Genomic DNA, 23,690 nt, shown 5'->3' with positions numbered 1-23,690 from the left:
GACAAGGCACCAAAGACCTCTGCAGTTTGCACAGAAGGACATGGGTTCAATTCCCAGTCAGGAAATTGAAATATTTAGAAATGAGACTTCCACTACCGAAGAGGCTCATGGCCTTGAAGTTTACTCAGCCTACACACAAAAGGAGTGCCAGTTTGATTCCCAGGTTAACAAAGTCAAGCATATAGCTGACTATCCTGGTTTGATGCAGCACTCCATTTGACCTTATCCTGTGCTAACTTTCTCTTTTGTATGTAACTACAATATACTCTACTCTAATTTGCTATTCATACTCATGCCACAAACTACCCATTCTGTTCTTACCGCCTACCCTTCTGTTGAAAACTAAGTGAACAAGTTCCGGGTGTCTCAAGATATACCCTAACAATTTATATGCTCGATGGAGTTGGGAAGTGCTCTACCATCCCCCATACTGCCCGGATTTAAGCACCTGTGATTTTGATTTGATAACAAAGATGAAGAACCACTTTGTGTCATCAATTTCAGAACTGTTCCCAATCTACACCATCCAGAGAACAGGGATATTACAGCTTCCACATTGCTGGCAGTAGGTTCTGCACAATGATGGGGACTACAGTCTCTGCCATGTATGCACATACACTAAGAGTACAACCTTACTCTTTCTCCCCAGCTAATACTAAAGGTAGTTATTTATAGTTATTTTCTAACTGTTGGGTTGGATTCAGTGCTGCTAACCATACAGTTTAGAGACCCTTCTTGCCGATATGATGTCTTACAGTTACTGTTAATCTGGCAGGTTGGCATTATACAGTCATGATTTTTTTTGTGACGTGCGAGATTAAACGTACTGCCACTGCCATATTATGAAAATCACTAGTGTTACATTTGTGGACATAAGTAAAGCATATTTCCTTTTTCTGTAGTATTATAAATTTGTTTGGGTAATACCAAGTAAATAGAATTGTGGCATGTTCGAATACTGCATTTAATAACGTAGTTTGTGTTAAATGACGAATGCAGCATTTTATTAAGGAGGTCTTATTTTGTCCAATTCGTATGTATAGAATTCAATTACAATGTATAAGAAGCAAGAAAAATCTTCAAGAACTCCTCCAAAAAGGAAAGCAACATTATCTCCTCTTTAGAAATCAATTCAGTTGAAATGGAAAGAAATTCTATTATCAACCTAAACTTTTTTTGTCATGACTTTTATGGTTTGCAGACAACCTTTTTGTATTCTTATTGAGTTACGGCATATGTACATGTAATATATTTGCTTGTATGTATTATTACATCATGGTTTCACTTCAGTCCAACAAGATAGCAAATTTCAAAAAGGAAACTGAATTATTTACACCAGGCAAAAACCGAAGAATACGGTTATAGTAATGCGTATATCAAAATGTAGAAATATATATTACATTAAATTGAGTGAGGGTGAGAGAGAGAGGGTGTATTTCCTTAATTTCTCTGAGCTAGAAGACCGACTTAATTATGAATATCTTGACTGATCATTTACCTGGGTAAAGGAACCTCCATTATTGATACTTACATTGAGATTAGTTTGTTGATGGTTATGCCTCGTAATTTCAATATGCAACTAGTCAAGTTGACAGCAGTGATGAGCCATTCAAAAATAAGACACTAGGGTGGCAATATTTGCTTTTTAGTGTATAGCCTTATGTGCCAAGTTCTATACAATGAGGGACTGTAGAAGTTTCATAGAGATAACTCTTTTGTATCAGCTCTAATTAATAGTTGCTGCTAATAAAGAAACAACCCTTATATGTATGTACAGTAAAACCTTGTTAATTTGAAGTCGTTAGGGACACAAAAATTGGACTTCGAATTACGTGATTTTGAATTAACTGCCAACTTGCAATTCAGAAATGCCAACCCTTGCGGCCTCATAAAATATTTTAAAACCCATTACTGCATGCAATTAACCTTATTTCACAATTAGAAGCTTTCAAATGCCATGAAAAAAAAAAAAAACCCGTTTCCAAAATATATCCATCTAACAAGGTTCATTTACAGTACTCAAATAATGCACTTGGATAAAACACTGGCAAACATAATCTAACGCAAAAAAAAAAAAAAAACCACGATTCAAAGATGAGGAAAAATTACGTTGGATCTCCTGTGCAAATGCTTTATCTCTTGGATTAATGTACTGTTTGCATTTTTAGATGCCTTGTACTTGCACGGAAAATGCCCGACCCCCTTAAAACATCGCGGCTTATCGAACTTACATATGATGAAGGAAGGAAGTCTCTCACTTCTGTGTGCATTGTAACACATTACAGTAACCCCCACCCTTGTAACACTTTTTTTTTTTTTTTTTGCTAGTTGCTTTACGTCGCACCGACAAAGATAGGTCTTATCGTGACGATGGGACAGGATATGGCTAGGAGTGGAAGGAAGCGGCCGTGGCCTTAATTAAGGTACAGCGCCAGCATTTGCCTGGTTTGAAAATGGGAAACCATGGAAAACAATTTTCAGGGCTGCCGATCATGGGGTTTGAACCTACTACCTCCTGAATACTGGATACTGGCCGCATTTAAGAGACTACAGCTATCAAGCTCGGTTTGTACCACTTCCCTGCTGGCACTTCTCTCCTTTAAAATCATAAGTCCGTTTGGGCTTGGCATCAAGAAACAAAATAATGAAGTTTCATTGGCATTGACAATATTGTTCGGTGCGTATGAATCAATTATATGAGCCACTTTTTTTGTCAACTTTCAGCATCGCCAGTGTTCATGGATTCTGCTTCTCTGCACACTGCCTGCTACGTGATATTGTGGTGTTCCTCAAAACGCTGAATACAAAAGAACTATGATTTCACTCGAATTTAGCAAATACAAAGCACACTGTAGACACAAAGAAGTGAGTGAAAGTGCGGAAAGCTGCCTCTGCACGTTCCAGAAGATGTGTTCTTTCATGATGCAGAGAAATTTTGAATTTAAATTACTCTGTAAAATACTATTTTTAAAAATGTAAAAGCAGTTTTGAATTAAAAATCTGAATTTCAGTAATGGATGGACATTGTTCTTCGAATTGTGAATTATCTGTATTTCAATTTAACAATTTAAATAACATGCAAAACTGTACCTCATGTTTGCGGGAACAAGACCTTCTTTGAATTAGGCAAGATTTTGAATTAACGGATTTTGAATTATCGAGGAGCTACTGTATGTATGTATGTATAGTCTGCGCAGCTTTAAGTGATATTTCTTTGTACGGGGTTGAGGAGTAAGGAGGGAGCTCTCTCAGTTCCGGCAATACTGCCAACTGAATGAAAATGAAATCTGAATTGAATTGATAATATGATTGATCAATATGAATTTTCTAAACATTTATTATCTTACGCCAACAACATTATACAAATACAACAAATACATTATTTAACATTATATAACATTATATAACATTATATAACATTTCTTGATGTGAATCTTGTTCCTAGCATGAATTCTATAGTTCTATAGTTTGGATTTGCTGTGTAAACAACAACAGTACTAGTGCGTAAAGTGTACGCCAGATGTCGCAGAGCGATGCGTAAGCGATTCATAGTTTGTGTTCCAAATGTTGCCAATACGAATCTCGAAGATAACCGAGATCGACCGATTCAGCACTAGGGTGTGCATGTATCACTAACAGATGCGCGTACTATGTGTGTGTGTGTGTGTGTCCATGCGTCTGTCTGTCTGTCTGTCTGTCTGTCTGTCTGTCTGTACGTATGTTACTTCAGTACAGTTAATGAATACTTAGAACTCATTTTCATCTGAATGTCACCAGCTTTCTCTAGGATGGCACTAACATCTACATCAGTTCTATTAACTTACCTGAATAAAGCTTTTAAATTTTCTGGCAGCTCAGTGCGTCCAGCATATCCTGGATTCATGGTTATAAAAATTCCAACAGTAGGGGTCAAATTGATCATATCACCCATAAAGTTAAACGTCTTCTTCTCATCCCGAATGGCATCCTGCAGGAAAGGAGAAAAGTAATTCTATGTGATAAGATCACTGGAAGGGTTTAGAGATTTAGTGATGACATTTATAGATACTGAGAAGGCAGTTCAGACTGACTTTAAGAACAAGCAATTTAACATTAACTTGCACCATGTTGGATGCTTCTTGATGTATTGTTTTGAGCTTGGGGGTTCTTGCAAGTAATTAGGTGATCTCATTGTATCATTTTAGAATAAGTATAGTGGATTTTCCCTTGTTGCAAAATTTGAAACTGATATCTTAAGTGGTTTTTACAGAATAAATTATTTAGTAAAGGTACTCCACAACTACAGATTACAAGAAAATTATTACTCTAGGTTTCACTGGACAGTGAGTTAACCCTCCAAGTGGCAAATGCCTGATATCAGGCGTTTTATGTGTTTGCCCAGTGGCAACGCCTGACATCAGGCGTTTTGACAGGCTCTTTATTTTATTTCGATAATCGAATTATTATTTATCGAAATGTGCTAATTATGAATCAATTGAAGGAGAAATGTTCAGTCATAATCATGAACTAGTTTGTATAATAGCATCTTGCACTAATCTAGTGTAAATCATAGCCAAAGTAGCATCATAATCCCGCTGTCTTGTGCTAGCTGCTACATATTCAGCGGCAGGCCACACGTATGTCTCAGCTGAGCCAGCTATATTTAGTTGCTAGTTTTCCTTCTGATATCAATCTGAAGTGTTGATAAGCATTCATGTCAGCAATACTGAATCATTTCCTCACAGGGACAGTGAATAAATCAAAGGGACAGTCTCAGATTGTTTTAGGTACCAAACTTGAACCTAGGCAAATCGTTTACTTTAGGCAAGGTGACGTTCTACTGGTTGCTTATAAAGAGACGTAAACACGGAAACCAGTTTATTGTCTCACAACGGGATGTCACACTGAGGACAATATTGTAAGGAGTCGAAAGGGAAATGAAGGGTTGAAACCACTACTGATTCATAAGTACAATACCTTCATGGGAGGTGCAGATAATAAAGATAAGTGCATTTTTCATGTCACTTGTTCCAGACCCACCAGAAGGTCCTGGAAGCAAATTTTTTCAAATCTTGTAGATATAACATTATTTGACGCATACATCCTGTACATAAAGAACACTGATAAGCCTTTAGCAAGATGAGACTTCATGGTCAGTATAGTTAGGGGATTGCTAAATGAACAGTTCCCAATTCCAGTTGTGAGGCGAACAGGTCATGCAGGAGGCCCCTCTCATGCTCTCGAAAAATTTCCACAGAATAACAATCGCCTATGTGTTGTGTGCTTGCAAGTAAATAAGAAGAAGTAGTCTAAATTCTGTTGACTAGAATGAAATGGTGGTGTTCACCAGGGGTGATATCATAAACTAGTGCACTTCTGGAGACCTGACAAACGTGGAGTAAAAAGAAAGACCCACCCAAGTGACTCTGAGTAAAATGTACAAGTGGTAGCATACAATTGTTGTATACATTGTAGTATAATTTTTCCAGCTAAGAACAGTATTATAAACTACATACTGGTACGCAACTATTTACTATGAACGGGTGTTCCTTTTGTATATATCATTTTTTTAAAATTACCTAAACATATTATATATAGCAAAACTTTTGCAAAAGTAAATAATATAAACATATTCAATATATTTTTGGTCTTAAACTTTATGGATGATAAATAAAAGCTTTAGTATCATTATCATCTTATTCCCTGTACTTTTGAGGATAAAAGGGTGTACTGTTTATGTATGTATAACATGTCAACGATTTTTAACACAATTTATACTAAGAGTCTGCAACACCAGTAAAATATCGCTGCCACTACAGGATAAATGACTGCCAATTCGAGGGTTAAAAATAGTCCATGGGAGAGGGTTAATCATCATAATACCACTACATTTCTCCATGGAAAAATCAAATGTTGCATTCATTTAAGTATCTTGGAGAAAGAAACCCTGAAAGCATGGAAACAACTTTTCACCTCTGCATAAGGCCACCTGGTGGCCATGATCATTAAGGCGTCAAGTCTTATGGTCTGACACAGTAGTTAGCTGGTTCGAGTCCCATTGCCCGAAAAAAAATTTCAGGGTAGGAGAGGTGGTGGTATACATTCACTAGATTGCGTGTCAAAAGCCTGGATACAATTCTCCACAGTGTCCATATGGAGTGAGAGCATGTGATGCTGTCGATAGTGATTCATCCATTGGATGGAGATAGAGCAGATAGCTTTGAGCAGACCCCTTGGTGTTATTCAACAGGAATAGGCTACGTACTGACAGCAGGTTTCACCCTCTCCCTATCGCATCGTCATCATCCCACATCCACACACACAAGTCGCCCATGGGTGTCATATAGGAAGACCTGCATCAGGCGAGCAAAACATGTCCTTGGACACTCCCAGCACTAAAATTCATAAAATAAGTAACTAAGATAGACCTCTGCATTCTCACTTATGAGTTCAGATCGATCTCATGCCTTGCCAAATACTGCCACTAAACCACAGTAGGGTATCCTGAAACTTCAAAAGATGCTGAAGGTTTTGCCCTCACTCATCACAGTGAGATAGAGGGGATGCAAATGAAAGAGAGGAAATTCCTAAGGAAGATCCTTGGTCAATGTCAAAATTTAGAGAGCGAATTTCAGCTGAAGTCAAACGTAGAGCTGTACTCAAAATTTGAAAAGCTCTCACTTTTTTTATAACGAAGTGCCATTTTATGTCTTGAGGTCATCTTTCTCGAATGCCAAACACCAGAATATGTCGAAGAAGTTTTGATCTACTCATGACTTGGAAGTGTACCATTCCATGGGCAACTGTAGTGAAGGAGGATCTGGTTGGTGTCTCTGAACTACTGGTTCAAGAAAGAAGTACAGCAAGTTCAAGACCAAGGTACATGGGTTAAGGGATATTCCAGAATGAACGAGAAGACAACCTGGTGTAAAGTAGTCTGAAGAGCAAAGAACTTCATTCTCCATAAAGGTGAAGGAGTGCTGGAAATACAGAAATGGTGACAAATATTAACCATGTTCATAAGAGGCCAAAACAATATTAGCTTTTTAAGAGATGTATTAGTTCAACCTTTCAATACAAATTGTGGTATACATTATCTTATTTATACCCTCAAGGACATCGATGCAGACAAGACCCATTCCATCATCAAACAAACTCAAAGTGAAATTCAAGGGGGAATTTCTTATACATCTTGTCCATAAAAAAGGCCATTACTGTATTTCCTCAAGTATTACACTCCCTGGCCAAAATAAATAAAAATAAGGCTTGCATACAAAATCCCCCCAACATAATTTGTCACAGAAGAACAACAATTCCGCTTGGAAAAAGGTACAAGTTGTACTGCACCTCCAATGACATCACACAAATTTGTGAATAGTTTTGTCCATCTGACCCGCGCAATGGAAACATATATCTGTGCTTTGAAGTTAAGAATGTCTGCCAGTATAATGGTTAGCACAATTAGCTGCCATTCTTGGGGGTCCAAGTTCGATTCCTGGTACTGCCAGAGATTTAAGAATGGAAGGAATGTTGCTATGTGGTAAAATGGTACATTGGGGATGCCCCTAAAAAGAGCTGCACCACCTTAGGGTAAGGACACGAGTGTACCTCAGTTAAGATTGTAAAATCTTCAAGCAGATCGATTCTCCCACAGATACAATCCAATTGCAAAATGCACTTGATTCACTGTCCGGTTGGTGTACTGCATGGCGTCTTTAAACCTCATCCCTCAAGTGTTCTACCATTTCGTTCACACTTCGTAAATCCCCCGTTCTAGAAGAATATCACCTACTGAACCAACTGATTGCACGTGCTGACAATCAAAAAGACTTAGGAGTGCATTCTGACAGTAAATTGTTGTTTGTCGCGCACATAAACAGGGTCACCTCACGTGCTATGCCACTCCTTGGTTTACTCTACAGGTTTTCTGATATTACAGATGTAAATGCCCTTAGAGCATTCTACGTTTCCTGCATCTTACCTATTGTTGAATACGTCTCTCCAGTCTGGTCCATTTCTGCTTCTTCAAATCTCAGCCACCTTGACTGTGTACAATCTTTTTTCTGTGCTATCATCAGAGCCAGGGTCCCTGCATGTCGCAACTTAAGCACTATCCAAGTGCTTGGGAAACTGAACCTCAAGACTCTTTCTGCTCGGAGGAAAGCAGCCGACCTAAAGCTGCTATACAAAGCAGCTAATGGTCTATTTAGGTCTTCAGATTTAGTTTCCTTATTCCCCCCTCCACGTCCCATCCGTAGTACCAGAAAGAAGACCCTATTTCATATTCCTTACTCCCGGCTTTCTCTCACCCAAAGGTCCCTTTCTGTATGTATTCCAGCAATGTTTAATACATTATCCATCAACATGAACCTAGACATCTTCGTAACGTTTCCTTCCTTCTGTCATGATATTTCTCATATAACTTAATTTTCCTTCTTGTTCTGCTCCTGTATGTACTGTAAATGTATTTTCCTTTGTTAAGGTCGTTGTTTATGTAAATATGTATTATATATGATTGTACAGTTTTTATTGTGTATATTTGTGTCCTTTGTAAATATTTATATATATTTCATTTTAGATTAATATCTATTGTACATAGCTCGGATTTTTGTAATTCGGCATTATGGTGTTGCTGATCCTGAATGAATGAATGAATAAATGAATGAATGAATGAATAAATAAATAAATAAATAAAAATAAATATTCATTGTTGTTGCTATTCATATAGCAGGTGAGATCATTAACAAAGTGATTGTTTAATATTTCATAACTCAGGCCAATATAAAGGTAATTTTTGGAGAAGGAGGTTTAAAACATGATAAAAACAAAGCAATCATAACAACTGTTTTACTCGTCAACGTACCTATCAAATAATAATGTTATTGGTTTTACATCCCACTATCTACTTCTACGATTTTTGGAGATGCCAAACAAATCACACTAAGCATTAATAAAAACATGGAAACAACGAATGTATGAAATTGAACATTATCGTAATAAAATGCATTACCTCCACATCTTTTGATATCCATAAATATATCAATCTTTCCTATTATTTACTTTTATTTTTTCATTGTGGAACTTCTGACACTACCTGGGCACTTGATAGCATATCAAACATAAACAATTTGGTCTCTCCTATCTCAGTTATAGCTGTTTAGGTAAATCCTGATGTGATAAATATACAGAACAAGCATAAAATATACATACTTAAAAATAAAGATCTGGCTTTCAACAGCTGCAGTTATCCAAAGAATGATTCCAGTCTCTATGTATTACATTCAGAAGTACAATTCATAACATATCCTAACTATCAGCTGTTGGGTTGGCAAGCTTTCTACAGCATGGCTTTATTCATAAGGGGTGGCTTCTGCTACACATACACCAACTGGGAATAACAGAGACCATCTCCAGAAACCATTTGTGAATAGATCCTCACTGTTTGGACTATACAATCGGGAATAACAGGATCTCGAAAGCTCTTAATGGCAGTGAAAATGACGTCATTTGGGATGATGACAACACTGGCAGCACAAGACAATGATAATTCAAATGAAAGAATGATTCGGTTTACCGTGTGATAGGCCTACTGCTCAACTGACAGAGAGAAATGACTGGCCGTAAGTTCTTTTGTATTATTATTGTGTAATCTATATATTAAAAGAGTTTACTAAAAACAGCTTTGGCAATTCAGTCCATCCGTTCTACTGGATAGATTTGCTTCAATATTGTTTTATTCTCTCCGGAATTACCTGACGGTGAATCATGAGACATTGAGAGACCTCTAAGTTTAGCCAACTTTGAGTAATCATAAAATAAAATCATTAAATGATCACTCCAATAATTGCAGCAGAAGGCTTACCCTAACCTGCAATACATTCTGTACTTAGTTAGTTGCTAAGCGACTAACACTTTGTTTAATATTCTGATACATATGATTTTCATTCTTAGTAATGTCATTGCATGCAGCCATGTTTGATTACTCCCTATCAAGCCAGACAGTATACACTTCCTCTGATCATTGAAGAATACTATTCCCTGCTAGATATTCTTTGATTCTCTAACCTTTCCCAGCAACAGATGGCAGAGCGTTTCTAATTAATTACATATTGTTAAGAGAAAAAAGTCTACATACAAATGGACCCCATCATGACATATGCCTTATACATTATCTGGGAACACCTATCGAAGGATTACCTAGCTACACTAGAAAGAGTGAAGGTCATGCATCTTAAAAAAGTTCTCTGCCTGGCTGGGAAAATACGCTCCTTCGAGACTAACCTATGAGCTCACAAGGCAACCATTCTATATAGAGAAATTGCAATTGAAAAGGACATTGCCTTTTACGACACAATACCTACCATGCTTCAAATCAAGAACTGCATGATAAAAAAGCGAATATATGGGTAGATTTTTACCGAACAGATGGATGAATTCTAACTACGAACTGCAGGATACCATAATGCGCTTCTTATTAAATGTTCATAAAATCATTGAAAAGGGCAGACAAAACAATGTGTATAAAGATGAGTTATCTCACCTATATATAATGAATGCTGTGGAGCAGGTCAGGTCCTTTAGTATGATTAATAAAACTGTATCCCTTTTCTCTACTGGGTCGAGTATGAAGTGAGATGAATTTTCATATCAAGTTTTTTTTTCCCGACTAGATGCTAGGGAAGGGGTTTGAATACAGACCTCCAAGCTGACAGCATCGTGCCAAAGCAAGTACGCTGCGGTGACACTGAATGAAACAAACAATATGTTTGTATTGATGCTGATTTCTCAGTACGGCTCTCAAGCCGGTCTTAATTCACGGACAGATTTAGCAGCAGTGGCGTGCAAGGCCCATTTGAATTCACCCACAAAGCGATCTGATTAGCTAACTTCAGCAGCTGATTAAATGGCAATGGTGCAATGTATATTTCTTTCAATTTATTTATCAGCATTATCAACCCTCTAATGCTCACATACCTGGTTCACGTTGTTTCCGACCAATCTGTATATTATGAACGTTAAAGTAAGAATAAAAGTTTACACCACCTTTCGAATACTTATCTTTCCTTATATTTAGGGTATAAACATTACAACAGGCATTGTAAGATGGGACATGTTTCGCTTGACTGTCGTAAGCATCATCAGCCGAAATAAATCTTAGCCTAAAGTTAGGTCAGGGCCCCGAACCTAGTGTCCTTAAAATATATGGCACCTTAAGATTAAACATTTACAATATAGAAAATCAAATAGGCTTAAAACTAGTGCAAAAAAAAACATAGAATGTTCATCTTGGTTAAGAAAAACAACACACACACACACACACACACACACACACTCGTGTTGAACAGAGGTTAAAAACAAGTAGTACAGAGCTGGTAGTGAAATAATTAAAATCTTATAGGATATCATTGTTACCAGTTAATCAATCAGAATGTTCATGCATAAAACAAGTGTGAAAACATAAGACTGTACATCATGGCTAAGTAAAAAACACGCAATCGTGTTGCCAGAGGATACAAACATAAGGTACAACATCGAGCTGGTAGTGTAATAATCAAAATAATTGCTACTAGTCAATTAATAAGAATGTTCATACATAACAAAAAATTATGATTATATTATGTTATTATATTATATATAACAATGGTATCCTATAAGATTTTAATTATTTCACTACCAGCTCTGTACTATACTTCTTGTTTTTAACCTCTGTTCAACACGAGTGTGTGTGTGTTTTTTTTCCCCCTCTTAGCCAAGATGAACATTCTATGTTGTTTCTGCATTAGTTTTAAGCCTATTTGATTTTCTATATTCTAAATGTTTAATCTTAAGGCATCATATATTTTAAGGACACTAGGTTCGGGGCCCTGACCTAACTTTAGGCTAAGATTTATTTTGGCTGATGATGTTTACGACAGTTAAGCGAAACATGTCCCATCTTACAACGCCTGTTGTAATGTTTATATCCTAAATATAAGGAAAAATAAGTATTCGAAAGGTGGTGTAAATTTTTATTCTTATTTTAACGTTCATAATTTAATGTCCAATATGGTCTACAATGAGATGTATTACTTGTAACAATCTGTATATTTTAAAGAATGGTTGTATGGTTTTTCATAACAATTTTGAATGCCATGAAAGATTTGTAATAAGTTTTGTTTTCAGTGTGGTATTTTTGCAGTACTGAAGAAATTATTCTTTATAAATGGAATGAAAGAAGTAATGTTAGTTCTTACAGTAATATTTTATAAACAGCTCATGTTTTCCTTTAGTATTGTAATAAAATAGAACTGTGCTTACTTTGTAACAATACAAGCCCTTCTCTTCTATACGTTTAAATTAAAGAGTAGGTCATACTTACCAGCACAGATTTTACTTGAACAGCAACAACAGACAAGACCTCAACTGTGATTCGGTTGAATTCATCAAAACAACCCCACGCTCCAGTCTGTGCCAGGCCCTTATAGATGTTTCCACAAGACTGTGAATGAACTCAATATAAAGACATGGTTAAGAAAGAAAGTATGAAATAAGAGCAGAAAAACAAGCAAGTATACAAACATGAATATAATAGAGAGTGGTAAAGAGTGTGATGGTATAAAGGAACTTATGTTATTTGGACAAACTTCATAAAGCTATGGAAATTAGTATCTCTTAATAACATTATTTGTTCTACAATGAATAATATTTATTTCAAATCTAATTGTTTTTTTCTTTTTTCAAGTCGCTTTACGTTGCACTGACACAGATAGATCTTATGGCGATGATGGGGTAGGAAAGGGCTAGGAGTGGGAAGGAATCAGCTGTGATCTAAATTAAGATACAGTCCCACCATTTGCCTGGTGTGAAAATTGGAAACCATGGAAAACCATTTTCAGGGCTGCCGACAGTGGGGTTCGAACCCACTATCTCCCAAATGCAAGTGCACAGCTGCACACTCCTAAATTGTTGTTGTTGTTGCATGTCTACTCCTTAGTCCCTTTTCTTGATGCTGGGTCGGGGATGAAGTGGGATGAATTTCTGTGGTATGTTTTTACGGCCGGATGCCCTTCCTGACACCAACCTCAGATGACGAGGTAATGAAGATGGAATGAATGATTGTGAATGGAAGGAAGGTATAAGCTATGAATTGGAACTATCCCAGCATTTGTCTGGAAGTAAAAATGGGAAACGACAGAAAACTATTCTCATGACAGTCGACGGTGGGGTTCGAAACCACGCATCTTCCAAATGCAGAGCTTGGTTCCACAGCCGTAGCATATTAACATGCGTGGCCACTCCACTTGATATTTCAACTCTATCTGATGAAGATTTAATTCATGACACTGATTGCAAGTGCTATTATAACTATTCACTATCCTAATTTAAATGTTGGAACACATGTTCACTGTGGTGAATTTCGTCTAGCACACAACTTGCTCTATGTTAAAACCAAGCCATGCTCACCATAGCATTAGGTCGAGTGCGACCTTTCTTCAAGATGGACTGCATATGGGATGGGGCAGAATGTTGGCTATAGGACTTGATCCAATCTTGGGAACTCCAGTCAACCCAGGTTAAACGAAGTTAAGTGCCTTGTGCAGCGAGTGATTTTGAGAGAATTTAACATGATGTGTGAGTGAGTGAGAGAGAGAGAGAGAGAGAGGGAGAGGGGGAGAGAGTGTGTGTGTATGTGTGCGTGCGTGCGTGCACATGCACATGCACACTTTATCTTATCAGTTTAATGCCCATAATAGCTTCAGTGTGAAAATCTCAAGTACATCATAATAATTACTTCAATTTACTTCTGGTGATCTTAATATGAATGTGCTATTTGACTTATTTCAGTTAAGTGAGTGTGTTTTAGGCTACAATGGCTATGCCCAAGAGGACAGGATCTACTACCAAGGAAAAAACATAAGGCATGGTAAAATGCTATAGCTACCTGAAGAAAAAAGAACCACCAGTCTATACTTGAATAAATTTAATGGAAAAATCAATTAAAGATAAATAACATTAAAGCTCAATCTTCACGTAAAGAAGCTTCCGTGGCTCAGACGGCAGCATGTCGGCCTCTCACCGCTGGATAACATGGTTCAAATCCCGGTCACTCCCTGTGAGATTTGTGCTGGACAAAGCAGAGGCGAAACAGGTTTTTCTCCGGGTACTCCAGTTTTCCCTGTCATCTTTCATTCCAGCAACACTCTCCATTCTTATTTTATAGCATCTATCAGTCACTAATAAATCACTTTGGGAGTGGTGATCCCATCGTACTAATAGCCTATATATGATACATTCAACATCCCTGACCCAGTCACTGACTGGAAAACATATTGTAGGTTTTCATTAATTCATTCTTCACGTAAAGAAAAGCATAACATAAAAACCTGGATTAATGAAAGGGAGGATAGATGTGCCTTATGTTAAAAATCAGCAAATTCATAGTAGACCTGGATTCAAGAATATGACTCATAGAAAAGGTAAATGAGATCAACAAAAAATCAACATAATTCTTGGATCAACAAAATGAATTAACCCTAGGAATAATTAAATCAAGGCAAAAGAATTACTATACCACAACTAAGAAATCATGAACAACACACTCATATTCCACCTGCACCTCAATTGGATCATCCCATACCAAATAAATTATTTTTAAAATTACTGATACAGTAAAACAACAAACAATGATGCCCCGAATGAAGAAACAAAGGGTTGGGACAACAATTACAATAATAACAGTAGGAGAAAACTGAGGTGCAGATAACTGAAAATATACATCATATTAAAAGGGAAATAAAATAAAATTTTGTTAAAATCAATAATTTAGAAATTATTAAAATAATAAACTAAAATTGCCATAAGAGAGCAACATAAGATCTACCCAAAATATGATAAAAGGATGACCATCGCAGCTGCCATTTCAATCACACGATTAACATAAACTAAAATTACCTAATTAATTAAAGGAATTCCCATGACAGAAATAAACACTGCAGCAAAGCAAGGGAAACTCACAAAGAAATAAAAAGCAATTAATGATCAATCATGATCAACAATAGCAGAATAAGAATACACAATTGAGGTTCAGGTGCAGATGGAAGAAGTACATCTCATAGCACTCTGAATACAGAATTAACTTAATTAATTTAAGATGATAAAACCCATAATTTTTCAAAATGATTGTAAACAAAATTTGATTTACCTTGCTTGATGTGTTAGTAATAACACCAATGAGATGCTTGCCCTCAAATTAAATCTTAAGATTAGAAGAAGCAATTAAATTTAACTGGATCCATTAGGTAACCATAAAAATACTGCAAATAATAATAAAACAGCAAGATGCGTGCCTCTTAAGGTTTTATTCTACTAGTTGGGTGTAACTGCATGTAATTCGTTGTGGATTATGAGTGCAACAAACAAGAACAAAATAACCGGCTAGAATGGGATACTAGAGCAACATAAAGAAGAGACAAGGCCAAGTATGAAAATATAAAAGGACAAATTTCTTTACTTCAGAGATGGAGTCTTCCCCGATCACCCCAATACCTCCAGGTCAATACTTTTAAATCCCTGAAGAGCTTATTTCGTGTTTCACAAATATTCCTATCTGACCTCTCTCTGTCAACTCATGTTCTCTTCTGATCCCAATGTTATTAAGTTTGCAGGGTCTAAGGAGTCTCTCATTTTCATGCCACTCATGTAGAAAACAATGTAATTTTCAGAAATGATTTTTCTTTTCTGTGAGAGGGAATATGCATGGGAAAGCAAGCTCATGAATTTTCCTGCTGTCAGATGGTATATAATAATTTCGTGTGGCTATTTCTAGCCGAGTGCAGCCCTTGTGAGGCAGACCCTCCGATGAGGGTGGGCGGCATCTGCCATGTGTAGGTAACTGCATATTAATGTGGTGGAGGATAGTGTTATGTGTGGTGTGTGAGTTGCAGGGATGTTGGGGACGGCACAAACACCCAGCCCCTGGGCCATTGGAATTCAGCCAACGAGTTGGACTGTCAGATGGTGAACTTATTAAATGAAGTCTATTAATAAATAATAAACTTCATTTTTATAGACTTTAAGAGTTAGGTACTATAGAATACAGTATACAATACTGGAATTGAGAATAAAGTTTTATTACAATTGTTACAACACATTATTATTTACCTACAGATGTTCTACAGACACTTTCAAAGAAGATGGTAGTGTCAAGAGTTTTGATTTGTGCTGATGTATACCATACCTTGTAGTCCATTTGCTCAGAACAGTTGAATACATAAACCATAATGCCCAATGCTCGTCCAAGATCCTTGGTCGTCTCTGTCTTGCCTGTTCCTGCTGGACCTGCAGGGCCACCACCCATGATTAAATGGAGAGACTGTTGAGGAAATCAAACAAAGAGAAGCTTAATATTCCATATTTCAGCTACAGATAATGAAGGGTTAACATTGCTTGAACAAAGATGACCCAGTCTGATTGTGCCATTGAACAATTTTATTTACAGTGCCTACATCGACAATGAATCGGTACCGAGTCATAGGGGGTATTCTGAGATAATGCTACAATGACACTATGCTTCCAAGGACCTGTATCCATTGAAGACAGATAACGTATTTCATGGCATAATCATTTCCACCGCATAATAGTCACATCTGTTATTTTCTATAAAAATACTGGATTTTAAAATTTCATTGTATAATCGCCATATGTTCAAATTTTATTCCTCAAACTGAGACTATTTCAGAGGACCGGAATCCCACCATGTTGAACAGCTCCGATCACGTGACGTCAGACGAAGCTGCTGCTCCGGTTGACGAATGCGTGTATAAAATAGTTTGTGTTTTCTAGCTTGACAATTAATTTTCACCAGTTACCCAGTTATGTCCCATATTTTCACGTATGGAAAATTTTCTTCCCTCAGTTTTGTTTCAATACTGTTCAATACTGTTTAGTTTAAAGACCTCCGAATAATTTCTGTAATTACCCATGATCACAAATAAATGCTTCACACGTTAATGTGTTGCTATGCAAATTACTTCCGGTAACTGTTCAGTATCATTGTATTATAAAAAATCAAACTATTTCTACAAACACACCAAAAACAAAATAAAACTTACATTCTCACGCACATGTCTACAGTGCAGTTATCACGTCGCTCATAAACAAACACATGCATCTGTACGTTGCAGATCAGTTGATACTTCTGTGAGAGTAGGCCTACCTAATAAACAAGAAATGGAAAAAGGCTACATCGTACCCCCAGGACAGGGATAGGCCCACTAACAAACTACAAGAGTTGCAAGCAGGGGTGTACCTACTTGTAAATTTCCCAAAACCAGAATGTTTGATTATGTATTATAGCAGACCACATGAATGTGGCCAATGATGACTGATTACATGGTAGTGTTATGGAAAAAAGGACAGAAGGCCCTTCAAGGGTTGTAGTGCCTTGGGGTTTGTTTTGTTTTTGGTTTTCAAAATATATTTAAAAAATTCACTATTGGTATCCTCACTTCTTGTAATTTTATATATAGGTCAAGATTCACACTGTTCTTAAACTTTTTTAAAATTTTGCTCAACCCCACACTACCAATTTCCTGAGCTTTTCTCCAATAACAGTTCCACTTCATAAAAATAAAACATTGGCAAACAAATCCTCGGGGGAGCTCTCTGCTTCAGTCTCTGTCAGCACATCCATTACAATACCAAACAGTAAAGGGCTGTAAAATGCTGACCCTTGGTAAACTCCTACCTTTCCTGATACAGCCTCTGTGATTCTTATTGCACCTTTAGTGTCTTTTATATTTTTCTGTACAAATATTGGATTACTTAAATATGTTCACTGCCGCTTTAATTAAACCTATATATCGCCGCAGGAGCCAGTATGCTTCTTTTCCCCTAATTAATTAGAAGGTAGCAGATGGTAGTTCTAACATTACAAGTGCCGTTTTTACACATCCACGTGAAAAATTATCAATGATGCACATGTGCGTCACAGGCACTGAAGAACAATATAATAACCTCGGTCCCAATAGTCACACATCTGCATCATTGACGTGTGTGTTAATACAGCATATTTACATTGCATTGTACCAAAGATGTTCCATTGTTATGTAATAATCGTTCACACCAAGAATAACCTTCAGTAACTATTTTTTTATGCAGTAGTGAATATTATTGTAGTCATTCAAATCCTATATAGCACTAGTGGTAAATCCTAAACAAGCCTCTAAGCAAAGTGAAGGATTTTCAGGGAACTGAGGACAATAATAAATGGAGTCAGTTCTTTTCCACTTTTCGTGCCACAATTTACATAGATTTCTCATTGATATTCCTTTTGTTTTTGCTTTTTATGTTGAAATAAGGACCAGTAGAATTGTCATTTCAACTTTCATCCATTGTTACACCACATTTGAAAGCAACTGGTCATGAACCATTAACCCGGAGATGTAACTCAAACTGCAATCTGAGTGCCGTTTCAGAAGAACAAAGCCCAATCACAGTGCCGACCAGTACAGACAAGCAAAACCAGATTATATAAAATGATGCACATGCGCGTCCACTACATGCAATGCGAGAATGACATGATGCACATGTGTCAGGCAGCAGCCAACGGGTTAACAGGTGCACTGCTCGGGTCTTCTTCTTCTTCTTCTTCTTCTTCTTCTTCTTCTTCTTCTTCAAACAACTCCATAATTCATCTCTTGGGATTCTACAGGATGCTTTCTCCAGGTCAGTGAATACCATACAATGCTCTTTGTTTCCCTCTCTGTATTTTTCCATTAGCTGGTGCAGAGGAAATAGCATCAACCGTTCCCCTGCCAGGCACAAACCTCAGTTCACAGTCTCTTGCCCAGTCACTCTATCCCAGATTTTCATTGAATGGCTCATCATTTTCATGTCTCTGCAATTACTGCATGATTGGATATCCCCCATTGTTCTTGAATTCAGAACCAACAGGCTCTTTCTACATTTTCCAGCAACAATTATAGAAGTTACTTCTGTCTATAAAAATGAGATGTAATACCTTTTACAGGATATGCTTTACACACACATTTTAGACGTCTGTTTTGTAATTTTCAGGATTGTTCTTGCAGTATGCCTTGCTATCATAAGAGAGACTGTATTTCTTCTCCTGATATAAGTAATGTCGCTTGTTGCGATTTCTTGATGGATACAGTATTTTGACATCTGTCTCATGGCACAGACCAGAAAAAAATGTAGCTTCCCCTTAAGTCTCAGGTTCACTTACGGCTGTGACCATATGAAAGCTGCTGAGGTGCGAGCGGTGCTGAGTAATGACATTCAGAGTGTGACTAGTGCATCTGAGTGTTATTCATATGATCAGTTGTGCAGTAACTGCACTTCCTCGTCCAGTGAGGAAAACAATGGCAAATTACTTCACTCCTCATTCTACTTAGTACGCTTCATTTTGATGTCCTCATTGGTTTTTGTGCTTTTCCTAAAACCACATACAGTGAAAACTCTTTAATTCAAAGTCGGTTTCTTCAAAATACGCATATTTCAAAGTACTGTAAATGGCCATTCCCCGAATTCAAATATAGGGCTTCAAGTCTTACTTCATTCGGTTAATTCGAAATACTGTTCATATATAATTCAAAGTTCTCATCAGGTCCCTCGTAATTCGAAATCTGTACTGTAATCTGGTTGCTGCAGAACAGCTAATAAAGTCAATGCAGATGACAAATAATGACAATGAGCGACTGTCCCGTATCCCTCATTGCTGCGTACGTCCTACTTCAGCTTTTCAGGAACTGAAGCTTATATTGCTGCTTCATTGTTACTTTTTAATCGCATTGTCAACGAGGCTTATTATTGTCATGAGGTACATGTACGGTACGGTCGCGGAGTTATCTTTGTTCAAGTTTTGTAGAGTCTAAATTTGTTTACAAGCAAACGAAACGGAATCTATCCTCACGCGCCCGCCGGCGATGATTTGGTGATCCAATTAACCCAATTTCTGGCCTGTCAAATGTGCATAACTCATCAGTTTCAAAGTTCTTGCTGCGTCTACATTTTATTACTGTATTCTTTTCGCGATTGTAGACACTGCCTCTGAATTATTTCCAGTTGTCTAATGGAATTTACTACAATCCCAATCCTTTCTGCCGATAGCAGGTGATTGACAAGAGTTTTGTTGCTTCAGTTTATCATTTTGTAGTTATGGAAAAAGTAATGAAAATAATGGATAGGTGTGTTCTAAACATTCAGCAAGAGCGGGTAAATCTCTTTTAAGACTGGCGAACCCTAGACTTCTTTATTATTATGTAAGTCTCTGTACTGTATACCCAACTTTTTTAGCTTCTTCTTATTTTTGTTTTATTCTAGACTAGAAAAAATGGGAATGATTATCTATCTTCAAATTTCTGCTCTATTTGTTTTGAGGATCGGAAGTATCTGGGTTCGAGTCGGGAATACAACACCAAATTATATAATGCACCCTGGTGGGGGTGTGATAAGCGTCATGCAATTGTAATTATGATGAATTATTGAGGAATATATATTTCATGTTCAGAATAAATAGTATCTTACTGTACATACAGTAAGAACAGGCCAGGCCGAGATGGCAGGTTTCACCATACCACAGAATGTTGTCTCCAGTGAGATTAACAAACACAATGAGGGACAGAATTAGGTTTCTCAGAACTTGGGACAACGAAGGAAAGAGAGAGGGTAACTTGTTGCCAAAGTTTTCATAGCCCCGGGCAGTCTTGGTAGTAGCAACAGCGCAGGGAGCCGGGTGCAAATTTCTGAGAAATGAAGGCGAGGTATCTCCATGTAACTCGCGGGAGTTGAAAACGGGGTTGGCACTGGAAGAAAAAAATATGAGCCTTCCCGGTCACGTGGTTAAGGTGGACCAATGGAAAAATTCACTTGACCAAAGCAAGGTGACAACTTCGTATTGTAAGAAGCACTAGCGAGGCTAACTCCGTGGATTAAACTGATAGAAAGAAGTGAAATATCAATTCAGAATAAAGTGGAATTTAGGAGCCTTACTATATCATAAAACTTATAAAAAGTTAATAATTACGGGAGATTGCATGGTGAAATTCTGAGAATTCATGGACGCTATTCGTTGATTGGCTGAAGGCAAAGGACGCCACAATAGAGCGCGAAATCCCGAGCCGGGATACGGCAGCTAAATTCGCGAATATATCCATTACCAGCGAACGATAATAGTTGAGAATTGGTATAGAGCATTTGAGAACATAATTACATCATTGGATCATATATTTAAGCCACGGGCCAAACCGCAAACTGTCGTATGAAGATATCGGGACTATGCGTTCCAAGATGACCTCCGTTGAACTCGGAAGAGAGGGGATACAAGTATAAATATGAGGTCGTATACTAGGACTTGCAAGTACTTTTGACAGTGTGTTCGAGCTGATACCACGCTAGGGGTGTGCAAATACTTTTGACAGTGTGTTCGAGCTGATACCACGCTAGGGGTGCGCAAGTACTTCTGATATTGTGTTCGAGCGGATACCACGCCAGTGGTGCGTAACTACTTTTGACAAAGCGTTCGAGCCCTGATTACGCCAGGGGTGCGAGTGTGTACTAACTTGTGGAGTAGAGTTCAAAGTATTATATTGTTACATAGTACAGTGATTCATGACGTGTTGTAGCTCATATTACAGTCTTGAGCAGTCTACTAGTATGAAGTGTTTCAAATAGACAGGACTCAGTAAATCATAACTTACGGAGTGTGAGATTCTACCAACAGATTAGGAAGTGCGTTACATGAGAACGGTCACGAGTGTTTATGTCACCTAGTAAACAGTCCATTCTAAACTGATACCTGGTCAGCTACACGAACGTGAGACAGGAAATTCAAGTGCGCGTACGGGCCGTTGTAAAGGGAAACCCGAGGTATCCCATGTTCCTAGTGTCCGGGAAAGGAATGAAGAATGTAAATCTACATTAAGTGGGCTAGATACAAGGCCGAGAGTGTAAAATTTGTGAATAGAATTTAGGGTGGAAATTATTCCAAAGTGCAACAGCTAATTTATTTGTTTTTATTCAAAATGTGTAAAGTTGAAAAGGGTCAAGGATTAATTCTTCAAGCTGGCATGAATACCAGTGAAATGCATTGCTAAAAACCGGAGGGGCTATGGCTTCTCGTCTGGTTTTAGCAGACTACAATGGCAGAGTTGAGTACATTTTAATATATTTATAGATTGCTATCGTTAGGGGGAGGAAATCATATTATTTTATCATGGTAACTTGATTGTGAAACGAGCCGTTACGGCTCGTATAAGTTCAAAGATAGATAGACAAAGGGACAAATTAATATGTAGATTAGACCAAGCACTCATCATAAGTTGATTATTAAATAGAGTATAGTAGGGTTGAGTTGTTCATTCAAGTGCTTGAGTTGTTTGATATAATATGGAGCACGTTTCACGTAAAGATAATGTTAATATTCATTTAGAAGTGCTTCCAAAGTGTTTTTCCGTTATCGGAACTTTTATAGATATTAAGGCATGTTGTTAAGATAATCCAGAGGTAGGATTGCCAAGTGATTTAAATTGTTGTGGGACGGAATGAAGTCCATTGATTTGTTTGTAAATATCGCGAAGTTCGCCAGTGGACAAAATAATAATAATCTGTACAAGTGTCGTAGTACATTAAAATTTGGTAATGTGTAAAGGCGTGTTTAATAATAATCTTTGAGAATAAAGGCACGGGCCTAGTTGGATAGTATGATTGCAAATTAAATTAATTTAAATGTGGAGATCACATGTGCCGTGAATAATTATAATTTGTGCAGTGAATCCGGTTTTAACACTAATTGTTGATTTAACGTTTTTGGACTCCATAATAATCATAAATAATTTTGGTAGAAATGAGATAGGCACTTTTATAATATGGTCACGCTATGTTTGAGATCCAGAGGGATTTGAGCCAAAAGTTGAGATTTGGAGTTTTGTGGGACAGAAATCCGGCCCGAAATGAAAGTGAATTGTACTGATGTTGATGAAGAAATAGATGGATCTTAAGGCCCACATAGAGGTTGTATTTATATACCGGTGTATTGAGTGGCAGAATAGAGTCCACACACCGAGGGTTAATTTGTGAAATGTTTTGAAGAGTTCCAATGGATAAATGGACTTCAAAATGGAAAAGGAAGGAATAATTTAACACTTGCAGAGATTGGAGGTATTTGCCCAACTGCGAGGTGTTATGGGATTTGAGAATTGTCTTAGGAGCATATGGTCTCCATGAATTAACGGCAGTACGAAAATAAGGTGGCGGAGTCGAACACTAGTATGTCCCGACCGATGTGAATTCGGATCTTGGTAATTTCTGTTTGGGAGAGAACGTATGTGACCAAATTATAAAGATGGGGAATAAAAAAATAAAGATTCTCGAAAGAAGTAATAATAATAATAATATTCCAAGTAAATCATATCTGGATTGATTAGTGCCAAAATAAATCGGAATTGAAAAAGGGGTTATGCGTTAAACATATTGAGGGTGGACTACCGTGTAACAGGCGAAATAAAATTTTTTGAAATTAATAATAATAAATATAAATAAAAAATACTTTTTTTTTGAAGAAGAATAATTTACTTTTTTTTATATTTTGGACATAATAATGATGTTGGGAGTTGAAATGAAAAATTTGAGATTTTTAACTAATAATAATAAAAATGAGAATATTTGAAGAAGGAGAAGAAGAATAATCAACGAAGGTACTTTTATTTATTTCA

General features: G+C 37.1%; 1 protein-coding gene across 1 annotated transcript in view; it reads right to left on the bottom strand.

Moving 5' to 3' along the window:
* Dhc93AB (Dynein heavy chain at 93AB) overlaps positions 1–23,690 on the bottom strand; it is a 780,004-nt gene that overhangs the window by 259,007 nt on the left and 497,307 nt on the right. The window contains exons 36-38 of the mRNA XM_068228295.1: positions 16,196–16,330; positions 12,338–12,457; positions 3,825–3,967 (exon numbers count right to left, since the gene is read on the bottom strand). Of these exons, the coding sequence (XP_068084396.1) occupies positions 3,825–3,967; positions 12,338–12,457; positions 16,196–16,330 (398 nt within the window). The remainder of the gene's footprint in view (positions 1–3,824; positions 3,968–12,337; positions 12,458–16,195; positions 16,331–23,690) is intronic.

The sequence above is a fragment of the Anabrus simplex genome, chromosome 6 (genome assembly GCF_040414725.1).
Source record: "Anabrus simplex isolate iqAnaSimp1 chromosome 6, ASM4041472v1, whole genome shotgun sequence".
NCBI lineage: Eukaryota > Metazoa > Arthropoda > Insecta > Orthoptera > Tettigoniidae > Anabrus > Anabrus simplex.
The sequence above is the reverse complement of the archived record's forward strand: the minus strand, read 5'-3'. Positions and strand labels throughout refer to the sequence as shown.